Source organism: Jaculus jaculus, chromosome 1, assembly GCF_020740685.1.
Source record: "Jaculus jaculus isolate mJacJac1 chromosome 1, mJacJac1.mat.Y.cur, whole genome shotgun sequence".
In the NCBI taxonomy this organism is placed as follows: domain Eukaryota; kingdom Metazoa; phylum Chordata; class Mammalia; order Rodentia; family Dipodidae; genus Jaculus; species Jaculus jaculus.
The window spans coordinates 165,326,691-165,344,167 of record NC_059102.1 but is presented as its reverse complement, the minus strand read 5'-3'; the positions used below and the strand labels follow the sequence as shown (position 1 = coordinate 165,344,167).

The window sequence follows — 17,477 nt, the reverse complement described above, 5'->3', positions numbered from 1 at the left end:
AAGGAAGAAAAAAGAAACCAAGGGTCTGACCCAGACATAGTAATTCATGCCTATAGTCCCAGCTGAGGTAGGAGAACCTCTGAGAGTTTGAGGCACACCTGAGCTACATAATGACCCTGTCTGAAACAAAACAAAACAAAGTTGGGCGTGGTGGCACACACCTTCAATCCCAGCATTCAGGAAGCAGAGGTAGGATTGCAGTGAGTTAGAGGCCATCCTGAGACTACATAGTAAATTCCAGTACAGCGTGGGCTAGAGACCAAGCCTCAGAAAACCCAACCCAACCCAAACCAAAACAAACAATACAAAACAAAGGTCTATTTGGATTAGGACGTAGTCAATGTCAGGCCGTTTTGGATTAGTTAAGGTTACTGCATGCTCCTCTGAGACTAGATCTGATGGGTCTTGGTTTCTACTACAAAACTTGTGATCATACAGGTTTTTTAAGCATAAGTGTCACGACCAATTTATGCCAGAAAATAGATCAATTTACAAGAAATATAATTCCTGGAATGAAAGTGCAGTCATGTTTGCAACACGTCAGAATTCTGTAGGATCTGCTCCCACTTTATCCTTGTCACCTCTCTGCCTTTCTGCCTTTATTTTGTTTTATTTTATTCTTGTTTGTTTGTTTTCGAGGTAGGGTCTCCCTCTAGCCCAGGTTGACCTGGAAGTCACTTTGTAGTCCCAGCAATCCTCCTTCCTTGGCGTCAAGAGTGCTGGGATTAAAGGTGTGTGCTACCACGCCCGGCTCAACCTCGCTGCCTTTAAATTCGCTCCTGCTCTTTCCCTTGGGCATGCCACTCTGTTGAGTTGGTCTCTTTGCTGTTCCGTACAATGTCAGACAGTCTCCTGTTGTAGACTCCCAGCATATGTTATTCTCTTGGACCTGGAATGTTCTTGCCCTGGTCATCTACTTGGCTTCACTGACGTCATCTGCTTCAGATCTTTGCAAATTCTATTTGCTCAGTAAGACTCTCTTTGACTACCCTTAGCCGTCTAAAGTTTTCATCCTATTTCATTTTCTCTAGGATATTTGTGTCCTATCTTCCTTTTTGTTTGGAGTGTTGTGCATTTCTCCCCTAGAGTGTCAGCTCAACGAGTGAGGCTTCTCATTGTCTCGAATGTAACACTCAATAGGCATTCATAAGTTCCTGTGGAACTGAAGGAGTAAACATTCTGTAGAAATGACAGAAGACAGAAAGTCTTAGAGGTAGAGGCATGCTGATGTTTGGATGAGAAATGCTTCAAATTCTGTGAGAATGGCTTCTCTAGAATGAGTGCATGTCAGTATAGGCCAATGTCTAGTATGAGTAGTCAACTACAGTTTAGTTAATTTGTTTGATTTTTTAAAATTAATTAATTAATTAATTAACTTTTTGGTTTTTCAAGATAGAGTCTCACTCTAGCCCAGGCTGACCTGGACTTCACTATAGAGTCTCAGGGTGGCCTCGAACTCATGGCAATCCTACCTCTGCCTCCTGAGTTCTGGGATTAAAGGTGTGCGCCACTACCCCTGACCTGACTTTTTTTTTTTTTTTTGAGGTATGGTCTCACTCTAGCCTAAGCTGACCTGGAACTTACTCTGTAGCCCCAACTGGCCTGGAACTCATGGTGATCCTCCTACCTCTGCCTCCCAAGTGCTGGGATTACAGGGGTGTGCCACCACACATCCAGTTTATGGCATGCGGCGGATCAAACCAGGGCCTCACACATGTTAGGTAGGCACTCTACTAACGGAGCTGTATCCCCAGCCTTCTCAACCACTACTGAAGAGAGAAATGTTCTTTATTCACAACCATATTGGGAAAACCTGGGCAAATTATCTTTTGGAGGATTACCATTTCTTGACAAAGTTTTAAAGTGTAAAAGAAGTGCTTTGTGGTTAAATATTAAAAAAAATTCACTTCCCTTGCACTGTAAATTGCTCCCAGAGAGTTCATGGCTAATGAGGTTCAACAGAGCTGAGTACACTGCAGAAAATGCAGATCTGTGGGGTTCAGGCCTGCACTATGTGGCCGCTATGGGTTGAGTTGCATATCCCTCCACCCCCTCACTCAAAAAGCACTTGTGAGCTTTAACCCCTTGGAAGTGACCTTGTTTTGACATGGGGTTACTTAGTAATAATTGCTTATTTAGTAATAATTAGCTGAATTAAAGTGAGGTCATCCTGGAGCAGGGTGGGCCCTTGCAGAAAGAGAAGAGAGGTGCACAGGGAGAACAGCGTGCTATGGTGGAGGGAGGATGGGCGCAGTGACGCATTTGTAAGTCAGACAATGCCAAGGATTGCCAGCAAGGGCTCTTTTTCTTCTCTTTTTTCTTTTTGTAGAGTTTTTGTGTCAAGTATATCAATACTGTGATTTTTGGGCTTCTAGCCTTCATATCTGTGAGAGAATCAGATCTCATTTTCAGCCGTCTAACATAGAGCATGGTATTGGAAACAGATACCCTGAATGATTCCGTTGTTTGGGTGGTGAGGGGAAATAGACTGGAAATAGAAGTGTATCTGCAATTAGGGGAACAGGTATAGAGCAAATGGGAGAAAGTTGTCTTTCTTCCTCCCTCCCTCCCTTCCTTTCCTTCTCTCTCTCTCTCTCTCTCTTTCTTTCTTCCTTTCTTTCTTTCGACACTCTGTAACCCAGGTTGTTGTGAACTTACTAGGAAGACCAGGCTATCTTTGAACTCATGGCAATCTGCCTGCTTCAGACTTCCAAGTGCTGGGATTATAGGCATGAGCCAGCATGCTCAGAAAATGAGAGAAGCTTTTAAAGAATGTTTAGAGAGAATTTTAACATGCTTCTGGTGTGACTCCCTGTGCAAAGCCCCCAAGAATGCCATGTTAAGAAATTCTTAAGGCTGGAGAGATGGCTCAGCAGTTAAAGGCACTTGCTTGCAAAGCCTGATGTCCTAGGCTCAGTACCACCCATGTAAAGCCTGATGCATAAAGTTACACATGCATTTGGAGTTTGTTTGCAGTAATAAGAGACCCTGGCATGCCAATTCCTTCCCTCTCTCTCATTCTCTTTCTCTCTCACTCTGGTTGTAATCAAATAGACCAATTAGATTAAAAAAAAAAATAGTGCTGAGAAGAAGGGACGGAGGAGTGTCTAGCACTGAAACATCTCACACTCTCCAAGGCTCAGGGTCCATTGCAGAAGAGGTGGTGGAAAAAATGTAAGAGCCAAAGGAAGGATACCACTCCTTACATACAACTGTCCAGACAGAATTTGGCCTCGCTATCCAAGACCTTGCAGTGCCTAGCAAAAGACCCTCATAATAGGAGAAAAAGATGATGACATCAAATTAAAAGAGAGACTAATGGAGAGAGGGAAGGGATATGACAGAGAGCAGAGTTGTGAAGGTGAAGGGGAAGGGAGGGAGGGGAGGGAAATACCCTGGTTTGTTGTCTGTAAGTATAGAAGTTGTCAATAAAATATATATATGTATATATTAAAGAAAAAATAAAACTTATAGCAAAAGTATATTACTTCAGATGTCAAGTGTGGTTTGATTTTCCTTTGTGGCTCCATGATTAGTTGGTGGAGTCCTCAGGTGTAATCAGGTTTGACTCTGATTCTACAAAAGCTTGCGATGGCTGTTTGTACACTTGTTAGGATCCACTTGCTTAATAACACTGCCAGTCCTTCAAGCTCCCATTGAGACTATCTTTTCTGAGTGTCAAAAGCTGCTTTTTCTGCATGCCAGGTCCAAGCTGGTGGTCAATAAATATTTGTGAAATGGATGAAAGCCTTAGACACCTGTCCTGACCCCCAGTGTAGGTAAGGCGCCCTGTTCTCTCTCAGCATCCTGTGTTTACTGCCAGCAGGCTGTATGTAACATGGCTTCTAACTGCTTTACTTGTTTTCCTCCTCTGTATCCTTTAACCTCCTTGAGGACAGAGAGCCACTCATTTGACTTTTTATCCCTGGCAACAATCAGAGTAGTTGGTAATAATAAATGTTAATGTTTGTTTAATGAATAAACAGGGCTGAGTTATTATTCCTATTTCACAAATGAGAGAAAAGGCAATATGCTTGTTAGATGGAGCCAAACATGAGCTTCCTGATGTTTCTGTCCTGACCCTGGCATTTCCTAGGTGCATTTTTTTTTCCATCAACTTTTGGCAATTCCGCATTGCCTTCTTGCCTCCAATATCCTAGTCTTGTATGGACTTTCTTATTCCTTTCTTGGAATGTAGCTAAGTCCCAAGGAGCTGACTGTGGAAGAAAGCATAAAAAGTCACATCTTCCTGCATGAGCCAGGAAGGTGGTAGGAAAGAAAGAGAAGGTCTGCTAGGCTCAAAAGGAGGCCTTGCAAGGAATGTCACAAAACCTCTATGAAGTAGTTGCTGTTCTGATCGCTATTTTGCAAAGCCCCCTAAGCTCAGAAGATAAATAACTTGTTCAAGCATAGCTTGGTTCATTTCCAGGCAAAATCTGAAGCCCAGGTCTGTAGGATCCCCTCGCTGGTGTCCCTGACCAGGCCACAGTGCCCAGGCATCCCACTGTGTGTTATGCTCTGAGCGCTGGGCTACCAGCAGAAAGGCTTAAGTGGGCGCTGTCATTCTGAGCTGATGTAAGACAGCACAGCTCAGGATGGAACCAGGTCAAGAGCCCGGCGGGCTGGTTAAGGTCCAAAGTGTGAAGCGAGGATTGGCTTAGAAGCTGAGGCAGTAGCAAGAGTGGCCCAGAGGAGCCTCGCAGGGTAAGGCAGACAGGGGAACCCGAGAGGGTCAGTATAAGCCGTCCTGTAATACAGACCGTGATCACCAGGACAAGAGCCTGTGTGCATGCTGGCCAAAACCTCATACACAGTCCCAGCCACTGAGGGTTAGTGTGTGGAGCTGTGAGGGGAGTGAAACAGCCCTCCCTAGCATGGGGTCTTTTTGGATCCAGACCATGGGGGTAGCTCCTTGACTCTCCATCAGCTGGCCAGGGTGTCAAAATACTCATATATGTGAAGGATGGGTTTCTTGTGGCTCTGGACACAGGACAGGGAGGCTCAAGGCCCAGGCAGGAAGCCCAGGGGCCTTAGAGGGGTGCACTTTGCTAAGCCATGGAGCTGAGGCTATGCGTGTGGCTGTGAGCTCTGCTCCTCTCTAGGGAACCCAGGGCCCAGTATCTAGGCTCCCGTGCTTTCCAGACATAAAAGAATGGTCTTTGTTTCCTCTTAATGTCCTAGTTAAAGCTCCTTCTGAAAAGTCCTGACCTCGTTTCTGCTGCACCAAAAGAAAGGAATTTGTGGCCATCTCTGCCAGGAGAGCTTAGGGGATCAGAAGGGGGAGGGGGGCTGCCTCTGCTCCCCCTCACCTCGATGCCCGTGTTGGACTCAGCCTCTCCTTCACTTTGTTTACTCTGTCCATTCAGTGGAAGAAAGAGGGAGAGGATTAGGCAGGTGCCACAGGGGAGGCAAAGTCTGGGAGTCTGGGCGAGCTGGGAAGCATCCCCTACTCTTCTGGAGAGGATTAGACCCTCTAGTTCTCAGACATGCCCACTAACTGCGACAGCAAGCGGGAGGGCCAGAGGAGGCTGTCGCAGCAGCGCACGCTAACCGAAGACCCTGAAGGCGCAGGCCCTGTGCTACGTGCTGTTCTTATCCCCCCACATTCACCCCTCTTTTTTTTTCTGAAGTAGGGTCTCACGCTAGCTCAGGCTGACCTGGAATTCACTATGTAGTTTCAGGCTGGCCTCAGACTCACAGTGGTCCTCCTACCTCTGCCTCCCAAGTGCTGGGATTAAAGGTGTGCACTACCATGCCCGGATCTCTTATTTATTTATTTTTATTCACAAGGAAACCAAGATTTCTGGGGGTTGTGACATCACCAGTAAATGGCAAAATCAGGAAGTGGATCCCTCTACTCACCAGGGTCACCCACACTAAGCTCGCTTATTTCCAAACACTCTTGCCTTTCTTCCCATCAGAGCAGACATGGACACATGTAATCTTCCGCCTCTGAGCTCAAGACCCATCCCTAGGTGAAGCCCAGCACCATTCTACTTCTCTCACGTGGGAACCAGAAACCCATTCTGTCCCCACCCCAAACAGATGGAGCCTATACTTGCCATGGCTGAACAAACAGGAAAGATAGAGGTCCTGCTTCTGCTCTTCTAGTAAGTGACTGGTTTTGTCTACTCATGATGCAGTGGCCAGCAGGGATCCTTCCTGTGGGTTCTCATGGAAGAAGAGTTCCCAGGGAATCTGCTTGCTGCAGAGCTGCACCCCCTCCCCCACCCCTGAATGAAGACTGCTGATCCCTGCGTCCTGCTGGGATGCAGACACACTGTCTCAATGAATGGACCTGCGATTATAAACTTGGTTGGCATAAAAGTGAATTGACGCTTGAATAGGTACGAGGCCTGCAACCTCTGCTCTTGGTGAGACTCCCTGGAGTGGGCCTGAGGAGTGGCCTGGAAAGAAAGCTGCTAGCCAAAAGTCAGCAATGTCCCTGTGGATGCCCGGGGACCCGTCTTGTGTTCAGCACTGATGGCACACTTACTACATACCTAGTCCTGCGATGACAGGTATGGATGGGAGAGGTACTATCCCTGCCCCGAAGAGCTGCAAGAAGGGACAGTCCGTCTGCGGACTGGCCAGCTCATCCAACTCTCTCAGTGGGACTCAGCGGGCACAGTTAATCTCACGAATTGTGATGGGCACCCTAAAGGAGCATGAGTTTAGGAACCTGAGCTTGGGGGTTGACTCTCCACTCCACCATTTATGAACGTGGCACCTTGGGCTAGTGACCTGTTCCTCAGTTTCCCCATTCATGAAAACACAATAGGTGCTGAGCTTAGAAGGCTGGGAGGATGAAATGAGCTCATGCATGCCCTGCTGATACCCACCTGGTGCCTGGTGACAGCTCGTTGGTCCTTTCATAGGCTCGTGTTCTCCCTCCCTCCCTCCCTCCCTCCCTCCCTCCCTCTCTCTCTCTCTCTCTCTCTCTCTCTTTCTTTCCTTTCTCTCCATCCCTCCCGTCTTCCTTCCCTCTTCTTTCCTTTCTCTTTTTCTTTTTGTTCCCTTTTATAAAATGATGTATGTGTGTGTGTATCTGTATTTAGGTGTGAATATGTATGATGTGTGTGTGTGTGTGTGTGTGTGTGTGTGTGTGTGTTTGGGGGATCAAGTGTCTGCCACAGCATACATGTGGAGGTCTGAGGACAAACTGGAGTGTTTTTCCTCCCCTTCCACCCTACTTGACACAGGCTCTCCCTTGCTGCTAGTTTTTTTTTTTTTTTTTTTTTTTTTTTTTTTTTGCTTTGTGTGCTCTAGACTAAGGACCTGCTAGGTTCCAGAGTCTCCTGGCTCTGCTTCCCATTGCTGTAAGAATATGGGGGTCACAGACCACTCACTGCTTTGGGCTTGATGTGGGTGCTGGGAAGTCGAGCTCAGGTGGACAGGCTTGTAAGCTCGAGTCTTTACTGAATCACCTCTCCCCTTCTTTTTTATTTTTGGAACTCACTCTGTAGCCCAAGCTGGCCTTAAACTCATGGCGATCCTTCTACCTCAGCTTCTGGAGTTCTGGGATTAAAGGCAAGCGCCACCACACCTGGCTTTCTTTTTCTTTTTTGAGACAGGGTCTAGTTCTGTTAGCACTGGGTCCCCTTCCTCTACCTCCTGGATGCTGGGATTTCAGGTGTGACGTGCCAGCTTTTCCTGTAGGCTGTTTCTTAGACCCTGTGTTTTTGGAGGACATGAGTGGTGACTGATTTCTTCTTTTTGTCTTCCCAGGTACATAGCAAGTCACCTGTGCATTGGGAAACTTATGGTCACGGCGTTGATTCCCTACCTGCTCCTTGCCACCCAGTTACCAGGTTTCAGAGATGCCAACGCTATAAGCTCTCTGGTATCTAACCCCACCATTGTGTCTGTCTGTCACCTCTGCCATTGATTCCTGCGTAACTTGCTAACCGATCACCCTGGTGCTAGACTGAGACTCTCTCTGTAAGCCTCTCTTCACCCTGCCATCAGAAGGAGGATCCTTAGGAGGAGACCTGAGCCTGCCTGCCACTCTCCTGTTTGTCACCACATTCAGTGACTCCTCACTGCCCTTCTTATAGGCAACATTATAGGTCACTTTGCCTTGGTGACCCAGCCAGGGCCTCCTGCTGTCCTCTGCAGCCCCCAGCCCGTCAGCCTCCACACTCCATACACTGCTCTCTACTGGCCTGTTGTACAGTCTTCATGCTCCTGTGACTTTGCATTTGACCCCTCATATGCTGTGCCTTGTGTCTGGGGTGTGCTTGCTCTCTCCTCACCCCTCACCTCTTCTTCACATTCAGGGTAGGCACGGCTGACTCTGTGAGCCCTCCAGGACCCTCCTGATCTCCTAGGGTGGTTAGAAACCTCTCCTTTGGGCTCCCAGAACACTCTAAGCTTACGGAGCACATGTTCATTTCTTCTACAGTTATTTATTTCACAAAGTCCCTCCTTTTTGTCAGGTATTATTCCGGGTGTTGGGCAATGTGCAGATCCACTGAACTACCCAGATCCTCCTGAAGTGAGCTTCTGGAGGGCTAATGTGTCCTGCAACCTTACCTCAGAATGATGGACTAGATGTCAATAGATGTTTTGGATGCTTGATGCATCAAGGGTGCTATGTTTGATGCAGAGGAGGAAGAGATGTCACAGGGAGGAAGTGTGATGTAAAGGGCATGCCAGCAGTGAGTGTGATGGTTAGGAGCACAGTGCTGGAGCCAGGTGACATTTGCTTATTAGTGATGTGACCTTTAGTTTTCCCCAAGGAAAAATGGGATTGACATATGAAATACACTATAGCTGTCCAGAAGATCAAAGGTGTTAATATTGGGCTAGAGAGATCGCTCAGTGGTTAAAAGCACTTTCTTGCAAAGCCTGATGGCCTGGGTTCAATTCTCCAGCACTTACATAAAGCCAGATGCACAAAGTGGCACATACATTGGAAGTTCATATGCAGTGGCAGGAAGCCCCGATACACTCATACACACTCACTTTGCCTCTTTCTCTCCAATAAGTAAATAAATAAAGTATAGAGTGTTAATATTTACGAAGTGTTTAGAATAGTGTATATAACAAGTACTGTATATATAAATAAATATTTGTTAAACACACAAATAACAATTATATACACCTAGTATCTACAGCCCTGAATTCAAATGCTACTTTTGCTCTGAAGAAAGTCAGGGCTGAGCCTCAGTTTCCTCCTCTGTGAAACAGATAATACTTCTCTCAAAGAGACTGCATTGCCTGGGATTCTAGGAGCATCAGACACATAGGGTGATACTGGGGAATGTCTTTGAAGGCAGGTGTTCCAGTGAGGTGAAGTCTATCTACATCCTGTACTTAAGGGGCTCCAAAACCCCCAAGAGGGCATGAAGACATCACCTCTCCTCCAGGGATGCCACCCCGGGACCCTATAGCTTAGCCCTCTTTTCAACCCTAACCTAAATATTCATCCCCATTTCCTATGGGCTTTTTCTAAATTCCAACTGTGACCATGACCCTCTGTGTGGCAATGGGCAGCCACTTCTCTACGTCTCGGAGCCTGCTTTCTCACGAGATCAGTAAAGGGAGCTAGAACCCATCCTCCACAGAGCATCACTGTTGGAATCAAATGCGACAATGCCTGTAAAGTACTGGTATATGCCTGACAGTTAGTAGATGCCCTGAAGTGCCCGACCCCATTCCCCTAGCTGCCTGCTGCCACCATTTCCTGATGCCTTGTAAGTTCATTGAAGAATCTGAGCTAACCTCGTTCCTGGAAATGGCAGGTGAGACAATCAGCAAATCAAGAAAGGGCGAATGGGGGGCGGGAGGTACAGCTACGAAGCCTGTGTGGGTGACAGACATTTCCTGTGTCTACTTAGGAGCGTTTCAACCTCTGCTCCGTGAAATCTCTCTTCTTCCTACACACCCTCCAACCTTGAAGGCCTTTGCACAAGATGGAATTTTCCTCACTTCCCTCCTGGTCTGGATAACCCTTACCTGATGTTCTTATCTCAGTTCCAAGGCCATTTCTGCAGGGGGACTTCAGTTCCTTCAGTGCAGTCAGAGGTAGGCCACATTCCAAGGTCACAGCGTGATGTACTTTGATGATGTAATTCTACCTTTCTCAGTGTGGTGTTTTCATTAATTATTGCTACCCCACTAGGTTGGAGGGACTGGACATTTTTGTATTCCCAGAGCTCAGCGCTGTGCTGGCCACAGGACAGACGCTCCAGCGTGGCTACTGCGGAAATGCTTGGGCTGTGAGAGTGAAGGAACCAGACCCCTGGGCTGCTGGGCCTCTCTACCCAGCCCCCTCTTTGTCTGCCCGGCCCCAGAGAGCCTAGCTCCCTTGCCTCTTCGCCTACCTATGCACCGCGCAGGGTATGTGGGAGGTAAGTGGAGGAAGAGGGAGTATCAGACGTACCTCTGTCACAATGGTGTCCCTGGTGCTGTTGTAGACCCAGCCATCCAGGCACGGCTCGGTGGCCCCCTGGGTGTCATTGGGCAGGCTGGCATTGGGTAGATGCATGAAACGGAGGCACTTCTCAGGCTTCCCATTTGGGCCCATGGGGAGCACCCAGGGCCCTGCAGAGGCGTTGGGGGGCGGGCGACAGTGATGGACAGGGGTGGTGGCTGTGAAAATCTGCATCAGGTTGTGGTTGGCTATGCCGAGGATGGGGAGGGCCAGCAGGGTCACATGCAGGTACTGGAAGGGGCCCATGCTGCCCACACGCTCCAGAAGCTCATAGAAGGTCATGGCACCAGGCAAGATGAACCAGAACTGTGGGCAAAGCATCAGGCCAGGTAGAGGTGTGTGTATGTGTGCATGAGATGTAGGCCTATGGAGCACGGCAGAGCTGCATGTGTGCACGTGTGCCCGGTGTATATGTGAGCATGGGTGTGTAAAGCTATGTATGTGAACATGTGTAAAGATGTGAGGACTCAGGTACGTGGGTACATGAGGATGTACCCAGATGCATGGGGGGGATGAGGGAAATCAGGTATGGCTGTATGCACATTCATGCTGCAGCATGAGGTGTGAAGCTCTGTGCCTATATGTTGAATGTAGGTGCCTGTGGGTGCACGTGTGCAGCCGGCTTGGCTAGTTCTATATGTTGTGAGCATGAAGGCCACGTAGCAGAGATCAAGAGGTCCAGTCTTGGATGACAGCTGCACAGGATGGAGGTGGGAGGACACCACACATCCCTGACTGCAGGCACAGGGTTAGCTGCCTCCAATTACAGGTTGAGAAGGGTCTCCCAAGCTCAGAGACACCCCCCCCCCCAACTTTTAGCTATTCCCTGGGGCTAAGTCCCTATGACTAGAGTAAGGAAAAGAGCTCAAGCTCGTCTTCAAGGGTGCCAGGGGCTTGACTGATCGCAGTGAGGAAGTAGGACCTGGCAGTGGCAGGACCAGGAAGTGGTCCTGGGTGCTGGGCTTGGGGACCCTCAATCCCTTCTCACCTGGCGGCTGAGGCTGGCTCCGGCGGGACCGGTGGTGGATGTAATTGCGGCCGGTGCTCTGTCCTAGGATCCGGCGGCTGCTGTGGTGGGACGGCTCAGCTTCAACAAGCTGTGTTTGTGCCTCCCCTAGGGGGGCCTTATATAAGGCATAAGCTGTTTCCTGGGCTAATGTTTGACTTTCCTTGGAGGATTAACATCACAGGCAGGGAGAACTGCTGCAGACCCACCAAGCCCAGCTCTCCTGAAAGGGCTGCCTCAGCGAAGGCTGGTGGTGGAGGGGGAGGAAGGGATTGGAGAACAGTATGGCTGACCGTACAGGGCTACTGCCCAGACGGAGGGCTAAGCAATCCAGGAAAGAAGGGAGTCTGACCTGTGCCCCGAGAGTCCAACCCTCTAAGCTGATGTTCCAAGGACTTGGAGCTCAGAAACAGCCAATGTGACAAGTATTGCTCCCTGTGAGCTGGCCTCATTCTGCACCATAGCACCTTTTCCTGCCTAGTGCATCCTGAGTAAGGACATGGAAATTACTTCCCAAGAAGGTTAGGCAGACTCGGAAAGTTGCCAGTCTCTGTCTTTACCAGCTCAGGGTTGTCATGCCCTTGGGTTCTTGGGGCATCCAGAACTTTCCATGTCTGAGTCTCCAATACAGGTAGCCACTTTTCCATCTTACCCTCCATGAACATTCCCAGTCCAACTGTAAATGTCATGCTGCAGAGGTAGGGAAGCTTGTTTCTCCTAGATATAGACTCTCCAAGTCACTAGACCTCAATGATCAGTGACCTCAAGTGACACATATCATGTAATATGGGTTGTACATTATCTAAGCGCCTCTATCCTACCCAGAGAAAGAGTGATTCCTATCATGTAAGCCTACAGCGCATGTACCCTGTTCTCCGCCTCTCTTATGTGGCCTGGGTCACATGTTAACTAGGCCTGCTGCCTCACAGTATAAGACCTCCCATTCCCCCGAGAAACCTTAAAAGGGAGCTGGAGAGATGGCTAACTGGTTAAAGGAGCTTGCTTACAATGCCTAGTGGCCCAGGTTTGATCCACCAGCACCCACATGAAGCCAGATGCACAAAATGGCTTGTGCATGTGGAGCTCATTTGCAGTGTCAAGAGGCCCAGGCGCACCCATTCATTCTCTCTCTCTCTCTCTCAGACAAACAAAAGTGTTTTTTTTTATTTTAAATCTATGTCTCTGCTCTCTCTGGGCAGACTGAAGCTTCTACTTCAGCTCCCATTGCAGGTCAGGGTTAGTAAAACTTCTCACCTAAAAAGGGCAACCCAGGGCTGGAGAGATGGCTTAGCAGTTAAGACATTTGCCTGCAAAGCCTAAGGACCCAGGTTTGATTCCCCAGTACCCACATTATATATATATGCCTTTCTCTCTCAAATAAATAAAATACTTTTTTTAAAAAAAGGATAATCCATGACTCCTTAACCATGTCTTTCTCTTCTTCCTTCCCCCTGAAACCCAGTATCTGGTGGTGTGATTGGGAGAGAGAGGGATTATTAAATCAGATTGTCCTGTGGTGGGGGAGGGGGTCTTTCCTACCCTTGCCACTATATTTTCCCTTTTCCCCTACAGGGGCTTCTTGCCCCTCCAGCCAAGGCTTTTTTTGGTGTGTATGTGTATGTGTGTGGGCTCATGTATGTGCTGGGTGCTCTGCACATGTGTGTACATGCATGTGGAAGCCAGAGGTTGATATCAATTGTACTCCTCAGTTGCTCCTCCTCATTTTTTTCTTTTTCTTGAGGCAGGCTCTCACTCTAATCCAGGCTAGGCTGGCCTTGAACTCACAGAGATCTTCTGACCTCAAGTTCCTGTGTGCTGGGACTGAGGCATGTGTCCCCACATCCAGCTCCCCCCTCATTTTCTCTCTCTTTTATTATTTTCACCTCATTTTTTTGAGAAAGTCTCTCACTCAACCTAGTGCTCACTAATTTGGCCAGACTAGCTAGCCAGTGAGCCTCAGGAATCATCTTGCCTCTGCCGCCACTGTGGAAGGGGTGTTGGGAAAGAACCTAAGAGCCAGGGGATGGGGAGGTGTGCCGTGGAATGCTGAGACTTGCGTGAGGTTGGGACTGTCAAGCATTCCATCAGGCGCTGGGGAAGGGGCTCATGAGGCACCACCCCTCCCAGAAGAACTATGGGCAGTTAATGATTACTTGGGGGGGATGTCACATGCTCCAGTTAATATCTTCCCACACTTGTTCATGCAAGCAATCCCAGTTAAACTCAGTGGGTCTCTCTCTCTCTCTCAATCTCTCTCTCTCACAAGACATGTAAGTAGTAGAGGGAGTATCTGGGAAGAGGAAAGGGTTCAGTAGGAATGGGAGTGAGAGGGGGCTAAAGAGAATCATGATCAGAATGCACTGCATACATGTATTATTATTATCAAAAATATTTTTTATAGCAGGTGTGTGCCACCATGCTGAGGGTTGTATGTGGGTTCTCAGCATATAAACTCAGCTCCTCACACTGGTACCCTGCACCCATCGAGCCATCTTCCCCATCCACCTGTAGAGGCTTCTTCCCTCTATCAGGGCTTACCGCCTTTCCCTCCCAGGGCTCCCCCACACCCTCCCGGCCTTTGTCTTTCTCCAGGAGGCTTTCCCGGTCCCAGCAGGACCCGCTCCATGTCAACCCCACTGACCGTACACCATACACCCTAGCACCAGGTCGGGGTTTCCTTTCCTCTAGGCTTTTGCCCAAACCTGCCTAGTTCTGGGACAGCAAACTCAGTCTCCATCTACCATCGGGGCTTTGCCACATTCCCAAAGGAGAAGCTGAGGGCCACGAGGATGCTGTTTCCTTCTCTCCCTTTTCCAGGCCTGTCTGATGCACCAGCCCTCCAGGTGGGTGCCCTTCAATCTGGCTCATCCCCAAGCTGCCCCACTTAGCTGCCTTCTTCACACCCTTCAAATTCTTTATCCCGGGGATTATATTAAAACGAAAAATATACATTCTCTATCTTCCCTGGGGGTTATATTAAGCCTAAAAAAATTAACGTTTTCTTTTTTTTTAAGTTTTTTTTTGTTTGTTTTTATTTATTTATTTGAGAGTGACAGAGAAAAAGAGTGAGACAGAGAGAGAGAGAGAGAGAGAGAATGGGTGCACCAGGGCTTCCAGCCACTGCAAACAAACTCCAGACGTGTGCGCCCCCTTGTGCATCTGGCTAACGTGGGTCCTGGGGAATCGAGCCTCGAACCGGGGTCCTTAGGCTTCGCAGGCAAGCACTTAACTGCTAAGCCATCTCTCCAGCCTTAACGTTTTCTTTTAACTTTATCTTGCCACGATACGAATGTGGCAATGGCAGTCAGTGCCTAAAACCTGGTACCTTCAATTTCAAAATTCTTAAAGAGTTACTTTCATAGTGCAACGGCAAGTGGTCAGAGGTGCCTTATGCATGAGCTTTCCTCCATCCTGGACTCCCAGTCCTTGCCTCACCGTCAAACCCCAGCGATTCCACCCAGTTCTGGCCCTGCCTTTCCCCTCACAGCCCCTGCAAAGAGCCAGACTCCTCTCCTCCTGCTCCTTTGGTTTCACCAGCCACCCCTCTCCCCCAGCCTCCTCCCCGGCTTCCCCTCCGCACTCCCGATCTGCCTCCTTCTGGTTCTCCTTCATTCCCTCCACTCTCCCCACCACCCTGCCACACTGGTCAAGGACTCAGCTCTGTCTGTCACAGTGTCCACCTCATCCAGGCCGAGGCTGGCTCTGGCCCTTCACCCTGGTGCTAGTGGAGCAGGCTGGAGCAGTGCCCCCCTACAAGCTCAGGAGGTCCTCTCAGCCCCTCCAGAAGGGCAAAGGGATGATTTTTCTCCTTTCTGAGAGTACCCCCTTCCTCTCAAACCCACACGTATTGGGAGACCCTCTTGTCCGCATGAACTCCCTCTCCTAGTTTGGCAGCCCTTTGGAGTGAGACGGGCTGACTGTCATGAAAGCGTGTGCATCTGCAGTTTTCTTTCCTGGCCAACTTCCTGACCTAAGAGACCTACGTGTAGCCAGATTCTTGGTTTCTCCAGAACGCTGACTTACTTTTTCCCCTTGCAGCTCACTCGTGGCTGATCTAAATGTGATAGCACTCTATGTTCTTTGAGTTTTATGATAGTGTTCATAATTGTTTTCATGTGATTGTTTATGGGTCATTTGCTAGCCAGCTGATAGCTGTGTCTATAATCTGATACATCTGTTATCCACATTTAGACATGTATCATATGGTATGTTTATGTGATAAAGTCTCCCAAAATGAGTTTAATACAAATTGGACTGTAAGCAAACATGTCAAGAGTACATGTAAGGGCTGGAGAGGTGGCTTAGTGGTGAAGCGCTTGCCTGTGAAGCCTAAGGACCCTGGTTCACGGCACGATTCCCCAGGACCCACATTAGCCAGATGCACAAGGGGAAGCATGCGTCTGGAGTTGTTTGCAGTGGATGCAGGCCCTGGCACGCCCATTCTCTCTCTCTCTCTCTCTCTGTCACTCTCAAATAAATAAATAAAAATAAAAAACATTTTTTATAAAAAGGCTACATGTAAGCTTAGTCCTAATTCCTTTTAATATGTAAGATGTAAGTAATTCTAACTAATTACTTATTTCAAATTAATGAGGGAAAGCTATCCTTATTAAAACGTTACCGTCGGGCGTGGTGGTGCATGCCTTTAATCCCAGTACTTGGGAGGCAGAGGTAGGAGAATCGCTATAAGTTTGGGGCCACTCTGAGAATACAGAGTGAATTCCAGGTCAGCCTGGGCTAGAGTGAGACCCTACCTCAAAAAGCCAAAAAAAAAAAAAAAAAAAAAAAAAAAAATGTTACCAATTTAATGTTAAAGAGCCTTAACCAATAACAATTTAAGCTTTCATACTATCCTCCAGCTAGATTTGTCTTGAAAAGACAGAAAGTGAGTGATAAGAAAAAAGCCTAAATTACAACGTTTTTTTTTTTTTTTTCTCCTCGAGGTAGGGTTTCACTCTAGCTCAGGCTGACCTGGAATTCACTACAGTCTCAGGGTGGCCTCAAACTCATGGTGATCCTCCTACCTCTGCCTACTGAGTGCTGGGATTGAAGTCATGCACCACCAAGCCTGCCTACATTAGTTTTATTTAAAAAGTAGGACAAAAAAAAAAAAAAGAATTATTGATAGCCCAATGGTGACAAAACCAGAAAACCGATGCATGTTGCAGAAGGCCTGTGTAAGTCATAAAAATGTTTATAAAAATAGCAGAAGAAAGGGTAAAGTTAAAATTTGATAAAGAACAAAATTGTATATTTTATCAAAATAATTGCTTATAATAGTTTTTACCTAGTTTGCCAAGCATGAAAAAAAAAAAAAAAAAAAACTGGGTCTTAACAGAGTCAAAATTGATTTTAACAATTATTTTGGTCAGATTGAATTTCAGTCCACTATTTGTTCTTTGAATCTGGTATAATTGACCTTGTGGGTGTTCAGGGGCCACACTTGGAAGGTAAAGCCAATGGGGAAAAGGCAGCTAAAGGACAGTCAATAGTTTGATCCTTGCCCTAGGTCAGTTGGGTCCTAGAGGACTAGGGGACGAGACACCTTTGAAGGGATCCCATAGCTCAAATAAGTCACTGTCCTGTTGACCAGAGAAGCCATGGACACCCTAGAGGTTGGACTGTAGCCAGTGTACACTGTACAAGAAGAGTTATTACCGAGGTTAATTTGTGGCCACTTACATACTCTTAAACACCAAGCAAGAAAGCATGAGCAAAAATAACTGATAATTTCACAAAATAAAATTTTTTCCAGCCTTCAATCGGGACTCTTATCTTGACTTGATTCAACTGGGGACTAAAATAAGATTGAATATTGACATATCTTCAGCCTATGGTCTCTGTGTGACCCAAACCCACACAGATAGTTAGAAAAAGGGGCCTGTTTACTGCCCTGAATAAACATGCTCCAAGATTTTTTGCTAGCTCCAAGTCAGACTCCACCTTTTCAATATCACCGCCTCACATTCACCCAGGATATTGGGTTGATCTTAAAACCTCCCATGGGATAAAAGACCACCCAAAACTGTCTGG

At 47.6% G+C, this 17,477-nt stretch overlaps 1 protein-coding gene and 1 pseudogene across 2 annotated transcripts in view; one reads left to right on the top strand and one right to left on the bottom strand.

Annotated features, from left to right (window-relative positions):
- Positions 1 to 11,604, bottom strand: part of Slc22a8 (solute carrier family 22 member 8) — a 24,953-nt gene extending 13,349 nt beyond the window's left edge. The window contains exons 1-2 of one of the 2 annotated variants that reach the window (XM_045141392.1): positions 11,427 to 11,604; positions 10,388 to 10,744 (exon numbers count right to left, since the gene is read on the bottom strand). In XM_045141392.1, coding sequence (XP_044997327.1) covers positions 10,388 to 10,720 — 333 coding nt within the window. In that variant the 5' untranslated portion in view covers positions 10,721 to 10,744; positions 11,427 to 11,604. The remainder of the gene's footprint in view (positions 1 to 10,387; positions 10,745 to 11,426) is intronic. The other variant, XM_004656446.2, reaches the window with a different exon arrangement.
- LOC101615340 overlaps positions 10,184 to 17,477 on the top strand; it is a 25,927-nt pseudogene continuing 18,633 nt past the window's right edge.